This window comes from Homalodisca vitripennis, unplaced genomic scaffold (assembly GCF_021130785.1).
Source record: "Homalodisca vitripennis isolate AUS2020 unplaced genomic scaffold, UT_GWSS_2.1 ScUCBcl_4940;HRSCAF=11397, whole genome shotgun sequence".
NCBI lineage: Eukaryota > Metazoa > Arthropoda > Insecta > Hemiptera > Cicadellidae > Homalodisca > Homalodisca vitripennis.
In genome coordinates, this window is record NW_025781048.1 from 11,850 (window position 1) to 21,748 (window position 9,899).

The window sequence follows — 9,899 nt, forward strand, 5'->3', positions numbered from 1 at the left end:
AATCTAGGATTTTTTCAATTATTAAGAACTCGTTAGCTGTTTATCAAAATTGGGTCCTTGTCTGTCTGTCCCTTTTTTTTTAGAGATACGTTATTCTTGGTCCAAAGAAGAACTCTGTTGATTTTCGCGCCAAAAGCTCGATCGGTAGTAAAAATTTTTATTAAAAAAACCAAAAGTACGGATGTGTCCAGTTCGTATGCAATGAACGCAGTACATGAAACTGTTGATGTGCGGGCGCCGGATGGAAGGCGCCCGTAGTAGACGTTTTCTTGAGTCCTTCCATAATCCGTTGTAACAATTTCTTTGACAAAACATTTTTTGTTCCTCTTATTGTTTATTTGCAGTGATGTTTAACATTTCGAACTATTTTGTGCTTCTCCTTAGTTTAAAAAAATTAAATATCAACTATTCCTGCAAACCTCTTACTCTGGATTTGTTCGGCTTTCCCCAATGCAAGTTCATCTGGATGTGTAATTCATTCGAAGATGAAACGGCGAAGGCAAGAGTTTGCTATGATCAATGTTTCCGTCTTCAAAATTCCATTGGAAGTACTTGCCAGCTATTGGTATCCAGTCTTCACAATTATATATTAAGTCTTCAAGTTGGTTACCGAGGCAGAAATCACTAACAAAAAAATAGCTCACTTTCTAGGTACATATATTGACAGCTAGGTACATATACTTTGTAAATATAGAGTTTCTACGTCTTTTATATCGAGAGGAAATGGACTGCAAGAATAGGGATTATTCTCATTGGGTTATTAGACCTCATTCCGGGCTTGGTCCTTATTGAAAGAGACTCCTATTCTCTTATTTTCAAGTTGAAAAGTTTACTATCTAATTAACGACAGAAGGCACTGGTTATATATTAGCTTAAAATGCAATTTTTAGATCACAATAATATATAGTTTGGTATATAATATTAAATATACACATTTGCATAGATTAGTAGCATGTTGATTTGCAGAAAATTAAAACAATACCAAAAGTTTAAGCCCTAATGCTTGTTTAAACGGATGTTTATGACGGTTTAAACTTGTCACCTGCAAACCAAAACAAGATGTATTTTCAAGCAATTCTAACTAACGTTCCTAGTTAGAACTAACAGCAAGAACGTTAATTCTAACTAGCTTGTTTTACGTTACTGTAGTCTAACTTTACGCTACCAGTGTAGTGTTTATCGAAGGAAAAATGCAATGCAAGTAAAACTAAATGCAGTAAACTAACAGTGACGATTAACTGATATACATAATTATCAGATCCTGTTGTATAATGTCGGCGTGACAATGATAGTATCGTTACTGATCACTCACTGGCCGAGTGGGTCACGGGGGTCTCGCCACGGCCTCGGCTAGGCCAGATAATGTCCACATCCATCTTGTCTCGGTCGATCCCACACGACCCACAGTCGTCCCTGGCTGGTCGCCATTGGCAATGTCAGCATGTGTAAACTTCTTAGTCAGCACATCTTTATAAATATCTTTCCCGAAAAAGCTTAATTCCTAAAGCTTCTTAGCAATTCAAAACAATTTATTGCATTTTTACAATTTTCGCTTATTTCAGTAGTCAATTATATCTCATTGATAATAACATTGAGTTTTATTCTATATATTGTATTACAGAATTTGTTTATATACCTAATTTACATACTCATATGGTTTGCACATATTTAAAACTGTTTCACCAGAAAAGAGTAAGCTAAACATCTATTTAATCAAGAAAATCGACATCTTTCTTTTTGCGTGTTTGTTTATTTCCAACCGGAACATTAATCTTTATGTTTCGCACAACATTTTATTATGTGTAGGAGGTAATTTATCTGTATGTTTACCGGAATGACCAAGGAAGGTCAGGTGTTGGACCACAATCTACTGCTTAATATGAAATATTAAAGAATTTGTTGAGTTTTTATTCTTACATATTAAAAATCCCAGATGTTTTGTAGTTAAAATCAAATAAAAAACTATATTTTTAATAATATGAAATATATGACGCTTTTCCAAATTTTAATACCATAAGAATATGAAATAAGCAGTACAGTAATATAATTATCCGGCCACCTGGTAGCAAATTTTGTTTACATCGAATAGAAAATGGAGGAGCACTAATTATAAACACTACATGCTAAAGTGAAATCCCCGCTATGTCGTTGTTTAAGATGTAACATTGTTTTTCTTTCTTTTTTTGGTGACCTATCTGAAATAAGCTATGATCAGATGAACATAGCTTGTATAATAGTATGTAGCTTGTCAGTGTTAAAAAAAATTCCTTGCTGAAATCAGAATTAGAACCCACTTCAGAGGCTTCTTGGTATGATAAACTTAGGAAATAATTACTCAGGTACGATATACAAATATGATATGCCTTTCCTATTCACACTAAACATACATATGATGTTCTTTATTATAGTATAGTTTTTAACTTACTTTTTAATCATGTTCTTCATAAAATTTGTCAGCCAAAGCTCAATACGAGAGCAAATTTTACACAGTCTACACATAGCCTGAGGTGAACCACCATTTTGTTTGGTTCGTTACGACGTGATACAAAGACCCGTTATTGGTTCAGCATTATGTTTATTGACACTATACAGCCGGTTATGTTCAGCGCAGAAATGTTGAGACAAGGTGTTTTTGGATAATTCTACATATGTTATAGATTTGATGTTGAATAATATAATACAGTTGTTAAATTACATTAGAGATAAAATCTTATACATTAATTTAAAACTGGCAAACGACTTTGAGGAGAGATTAGCAAATCTCATATCGGCATATAAAATTTATTACATTCAACGTGGATTAGTTTAATTGCAGCAGGATTGAGCCTAAAATACCCACTGCAGTCATTTTAAAGGCTATAGTTGTGCTGGGGCCTACAGGGAGCTGCGAACATCAGCAACAACTACCTTTATGGCATTTGTGCGATCAAATCAAGTAAAAGGTATTTATTTCGTGAATTTGGATCAATATCCTAATCTTAAAAATATTAAACTTTTTTAGATAACTGTATTTTTACACTTGGATGTAGAAGGTAAGGGTACACCACACAAACGTGTCGTGTAACAGAGTTTGCTAAAGTTGCATGCAAAATTTCAATTCTATAGCTAATTTTTTATATATTCTGCAGGCCCATAGAAAAATCCGAACAAAAACTAATATGTATAGGATATATACAGACATGAAAGATAGATATGCTAAATACCACGGAGGAACATAGAAAAATAATACGAACAACAACATAATTAGAAATAATAATTTTTTAAAATACTAGTCGTATTCAGTAGGGACTATATATGTATGAATGTGTTAAATCAAAGTATAAATTTTCCGTTCATTTTGTAAAATTTGTAGGAACAAATGTGTTGTGAAACAAGGGTTTCAACGTCACCCCTGTGACAGTAAGGTCTCGATAGAAAAGCCATTTATTTCACTTACCGTCTTGTTTGTCTGCCTCTGTCTCTCCTCTATACGATAATTTGCTTTGAATGTAATTGATTAACCTTGACATATTTTAGGAATTTTATACTTATTTTAAATACGAAAAATATGGGTTTATAATTAAAAATATTAATAATAATACAAAACTTTTTAATATCTTGTATATTATCACGCGAAAATAGAAAAAAATATGAGTTTTCTTATCTTAGTAGTTAGAATTTGTCAATGTACCACAATCATTAAATATTTTACAATTGTTAAATATCATTATCATACTTTTTTTAGTTTAGAGAGCTTAATATAAGTTTTTTTTTAATCACATTGCGTAATGCGAATATAATCCGAGGGTAGAATCTACAAAAACCTTGAAATTTTGGGAAAACATACTCACTGTTTGAAGAGAGTTTAAACAGCTTTTTACTACCATTTATTTTCTGTGTTAGTAGGTATGAAAACAACCAGATGATGCTATACAGGTATTTCCATGTTATTGTGTTCTTCTTACTTGTACTCCAGTTACAAGTATATTTTTCATTTTCAGGGAGCAAATGGATTTCCCTGTCTATTGTGTGTAGTAACGTGTTGCTTGTAACAATAGGATATATATTACAAGTTAATTGTTCAAATATATACGCTTAAACATTGCCCTGTTAAATTTCATTCTGGTATGAATTTTACTTACAGAATCAAATTCAAGCTCTTTACTTAAATTTGTTTATAGGTGTTGAATTATTTGGAAGAATCCCAAATTCTGGAACATTTTTTATTGTTATATTGTCTTTGTATTGATACAAAATGAAATTGTATATTTTTTCTAGCAACAATTTTATATTTTGCTACATATTAAGATGGAAACTTCCGAAATCCTGTTTAACCTTCTAAATATTAAGGACGCTGCACTGGCTGTTTCCTTTAGCCATGGTTACGACATATACATAACTAGAGAAGTAAAGAAGTAAAGTAGCCTTATTTTACCAGGCGAAGTTCGGGCTAAGAAGCCCTCTCTAACACTTAACCTGGGAAGGTATGGAAGGTATTATTGCAAACTTTGGAATAACTATTGTAAACTTTTGTAAACTATTGCTTTATTTTAAAACTTTGGCTACAGCAACTAAGCTGGGTTAAAATACCAAGTGGTTAGTTAATTTAATGTAAAACATATATCTGATGTATTGGATATTATAACTACTGCCTAGTTTAACTCAAGTGATAGACAGTCACTTTATCACCTTTAAGAATACAAATGGAAACGCACATGAGAACTAATAGTTTTCAGCTGTCTGACAAGATAGTTATACCTTGAAACTGTGTAATTTGTATAAATTTCTTACCAAGACAGTACAAATTTATTTGCAAAACTACTTCAAATTCATTCCCTTTTTCAGAATTTTAAGCTGTGTGAAATTATTGCTGTGTTTTAAGCCTGCAATTCGTGTTGTGAGTTTAAGTGGTTCCTTAATATGGTATAATTTTCATTAATTTGCTTCTGGTTAGTCGATTTAAAAACATTTCAGAATCTTGGGCTTAAAGCAAAAAATGGAAAAAATATTGGTTTACTCCAAAAAGATTTTATCCATTAAAATAGCAGTGGATATGGGTAGTTTTGGAACCAGACGGGAGGACTTCACTAAGAATTATTTAAATAACAATATTTTTAAAGACAATTATGTCTTAAGGAACTAATTCGTAGCTAATTAAAGTTTTAGAACATGACATGGTATTAATACAAATTTTAACTGTGTCAATTACATTTCTGCTTATAAAAGAGATGCACCTTTTTAATCTTTCAAATGCCTAAAGCTCTTTGTGGAATAATCAATAATAACAAGAATGTTTATTTTCAATATCTTAAAAGACGATATATTCTAAGGCTGACCGAACAAAATTATTAATTAGGAAAAATTAATTGCAGCCCGTTATAGCCATAACTATTTTTCTTATTAATAATCGTATATTTCTTGAACAGCTGGATATTGATTATGCCACATACACCTACAAAATCATTTTGGAATCATAACATAATTATTGTAACTCTCTCATTCTTTGGTTTTTTGTACAGGCGCCGCCAAAGTACGCGTATGACTACACTGTGTCCGACTACCACACGGGAGACAGCAAGTCGCAATGGGAGACCCGGGACGGGGATGTCGTCAAGGGCCAGTACACTCTGATAGAGCCGGACGGTTCTGTGCGGACTGTGGAATACACGGCGGATGATCACAATGGGTTCAACGCAGTCGTCAAGAAGACAGAACCTAAAGTTCCCCACTATGAGCCCGAGCCCAAGTATTACGAAGCCCCGGTGCACGCCCCCGTTGCTGCCGACTACGAGCAACACGACTATGGCGGTTACTACCCTTCACATTACTGACCTGTTGTGCGGCATCCAGTACTGGCCGTGGGGCTTTCTGGAGTGTGGCCAATCAATACAAATACTAATCATCCTAGTGATGAACTTTGCTCTTTACCTAAGTATGTCTAAGATAAATTTAAGTGATGTACAAAATGTGTAAAATATATATATCAAAGTTTAAAATAGAATAATATAAAATAGTATTAAAAAAATATACAGATCTATACGTATATTAGTATAACTTGAAATCCTGTAAAAGTACTTACTTGCAAAAAAATGTTTTTAGCTAATAAAAAATGAGGTAGTTTAGTTATAAATTGAAAATTAACCACAATATTATAAATCAAAAATAGTTTTTTATTTGGGTGTTTAAATACAAGTTGTTATACGAATAATAATCTTCAATTTATATTTTTAGATGTATTAAAAAAGTTATATCTAATAAACAAATTACACATTATCTATTTTATAGCTTAGTTCAGATATATAGGGTTGATGTTTGCTAAGTCAAATTGTTAGTAAAAGAAATAAATAAGCTATTATGATTTTACGAAGTTGATTGATTACTAAACAGTAGGTGTTATTTAGAAAATACAATAATTTTTATTAACATTTGACCTATAAAATCTTTTTCAAATACTCTTATAACACTTGTTCGCTATGGAAGTGTGAAAAATAATTATAACACTTATTGTGTTAGGGATGAAATAGTGTAATAACCAAACTGAAGGGAAGAATAACAGTATAAAGAGAGAAAGTCGTGTTTTTAAGTTTTTATGATAAAACAAGTTGGTATTTTATAGGTCTACTGTAGTATTTTTTTTTGTTTCAAATGCAAGAATTTTATTTCAAAACCTCAAAGAAACAAAAGAAACTTAGTTTTACAGCTCTACAATATTAAAGTTAATACGTTTTAGTAGTAAATGAACAAGATAAAACTAAAACCCCTATAGAGTAAGAATTTATTAATGTAGGATTCAGCGTTTGTTTGTAATGTATAACGTATAAATATTTCTCAAATTGTAAGAAAAGTATTGCTCTTTCTTTTTAAAATTATGTGGCCAAGAAACATAACTTAGGAATGTGCATTATTTTGTATTATTTAGCTATGACTGCAATAATGAGAGACGGTTGTTAATTTCCTTGTCAGACTGTATAGTTTTATATATTATATTTTTTATACTGATGACTACTTTATTTATTTAACCTATCTTTTCCACGAACCTTTTCCTTGAATAATTTTTAGTTTATTATTTAGTACTCAATGACTCTAAATATTTGTAAGCTACTTTTATATTAAAACAAGTAATTTAATAATGTTTAGTACATTTTAACAATGTATGTGAGAGAGTGTACAGAATTCACTCGTATAACTAATTGTGTTACTAAACTATTAAAAATCCATACTACGCTATAATAAGTGCAGGGTAAATTATAAAGACTCAGCCACTTTTTTTTTATTCGAGCGCTGAAATCTCAGTGCCGATTTTTAGAGTACTCTCGCACCGCGCGCGCTCTGATAATTGACAACTCAGGAAGCAATAAAGTTACTGCTAAAAATTGGCTGAAACGTCTGTTTACTTTGAAATCTTGAAGAATGTTTACTGTTTTAACACTTTTAAGGAAAATGAAGAAATGAAAATTAACGTCCCTCAATGATGCATTCTTTCCCATACTAAAGACCCAAAAACAACGAGACTTCAGAACACAAAACCTTGTAAACGATTATTTTTGAATTCTGCCCTTATACCGGAATCAGATAGAAAGTAGGTAGGGTTTTCTCTAAGACCTTAACAACAGGAGCTCCTCTGTTCTTTTATATATGTATATTTTATTTATCGGGAAACATATTACATAGCAACACTGGAAATGCCTTAGACCGAATATAGATTACAAAGGGTCGAAGTGGTTTGCTTTTTGACCGAAGTAGATTTCCAAGAGTTATATAGTACATATATTTATTTGATAAGGGCAATAGGGGAACTTTAACTGTAAGTGATTTTTATACGGTCAAAAGTAGATACATTTTAACCGAAGTAGGTGTCTCAGACTTACGAATGTAAATATTTTTGTCTTACACCGGAATTAATTGACAAGGACTTTTTGACCTAATTAGGTTTCTGAAACCTACGTATTTATACTTTTTATCGGAGTAAAAGCCCGACAGCTGTAGATTTGGAAAGTCTAATACTCGTGCAAAACATTATATAAAATACAGTTTAAAACTGATACTTTTAACCATGAACACAGCAATAATATTTACCTGATGTATGCCTACTTAAAAAAGTCATAGAACTCATATGTAACATATATAACATCATAGCTACTTTTATTAAGTAGTATAAAGACTTCGATTTTAAAAACTGTGCGTGAAACCTAGGGTAACGGCTATTTAATACAAAAATACAATGAGAAAAAAAGATCCACCATATAAAAATCCGTAGGCCAGAGCCCTATATTCGGAAGTATTTCCGAAGGTGTTATCCACAGAAGGTGAGTACAGAGTGTAAGACATTTTTGTTGATATCAAATATGAATATAAACTAATAGTTTTTTATATCTTAAATTGGTGCAAAAAGTCTAGAAATTTTCAATGATATTATAATGTGTTAAATTTCGTTACTTAATATAAAAGTATTGCTTTTGCGTGTATTTTTATGTAATTTTATTATTTTAAACCCTAACACGTCCGAAAAATTTACCGTGAGTCTACTCAAATTTTTGTATTCATGACACCTAAGAAATTCAACAGCAAATATTTGTTCAATCCGGGACCTCTCTATTACATCTGCGTTCCTTCACTGGTTTAGCTTCAAAGACACGGAGGTATGCCGGCGTTTAATGAAATTCAAGTTTTACGTAAAGAGTTTTTTTGCTTCAGGCAAAACACTCATCAGCGTTAGCGGGACATAAAAACACACTATTCTGTGTACTTTGCACTCTTTACTAAATATTTTTTAAGATCGCTGTGTCCTGTTAACAGTATAGATATATAGGGCGTCAGGCTAGGTAAACTATTCTAGTTTCACTAACTAGTTTTAATTCCCAATAAATAATTTATTGTAAAACACTTGACGACACCCTCCTCTAAAAATTACTTTTTAATAAATAGTTTTAATACTATGTGAAAATTAAACTAAAAACCATTGGAGACTTCCGCATCTTTAACACTGTTAATTTTCAATGTACTCTAATGAGTAGTATTACATCATAGCTCGTGTAACTTTTTACCTGTCTCTGTGTAAAGTGAGTGTGACACACAACTGAGGCTAGGCATAGTCAGGATGATGTACGTAAACACTGTAAGAGTTAACTGGTAGTATTGATAAAGAGAATTGATTGGGACATCCAAATTTATATTAAATAAAGAAGCTGAGTCGGAGGAAAAAAAGTGAAAGGAAATAAAATATAAACACCCTTTAAATCGTATTGTTATAAATATATACGAAAACGTCAGCTCACTAGCAGCGTAGAGAATTATTTTGTCCCAAAGGCAGTGAGGGAGTAGATTTAAAAAAACTATAGAGTAGGGAAATTGGTATTAAGAAAGTAAAAAAATATATCTAATGAAGAGTATATTGTGTTTTTAATGCTTGAATTATTTAAGGAAAGAACCGATATAAATTAAATGAATGAAAGTTAGAAAAGGAAATATTGCAAGATATAGATGCAATATAACATAACACTTACTTGCTTTAGATTTTACAATACTTATTTTTATGAAATGAGATGGTGTTTAAAGAATGTTATATTTCCTGTGACATAAACCATTTTTCTTGGAAAATAAATAATGAAAACAACTGTTTTGGTGAAAACGTTGATACTAATTTGAGTATAGTTTGTTACAGTCATCTTTAAAAATTTATTTAAAGCTTATCATAAACATGTAAAATGAACATCGAGCTACCTAAACACGTTGCATCACAGACAATAGATTGTCTCTAATTAAACATTCTTTAAAAATCAGTAACGGAACATAAAATATAGTAGTTTAAGAGACAAGATATAACAGGCACTGTATTAGAACACGACCTAGCATTTTAGATAGAAAGAGGATCTTGTATACCTGTAATCCATCATAAGTCACCCTAGTTTTAGTGATGGAGT

General features: G+C 31.5%; 1 protein-coding gene across 1 annotated transcript; it reads left to right on the forward strand.

Moving 5' to 3' along the window:
• Nucleotides 1-1,834: 1,834 nt before the first annotated feature.
• LOC124373157 (cuticle protein 19-like) lies at nt 1,835-6,024 on the forward strand. The gene is made up of 2 exons (XM_046831556.1): nt 1,835-1,852; nt 5,499-6,024. The coding sequence occupies exons 1-2, from the start codon at nt 1,835-1,837 to the stop codon at nt 5,808-5,810; spliced, it is 330 nt and encodes a 109-aa protein (XP_046687512.1). The 3' UTR covers nt 5,811-6,024.
• Nucleotides 6,025-9,899: the final 3,875 nt, after the last annotated feature.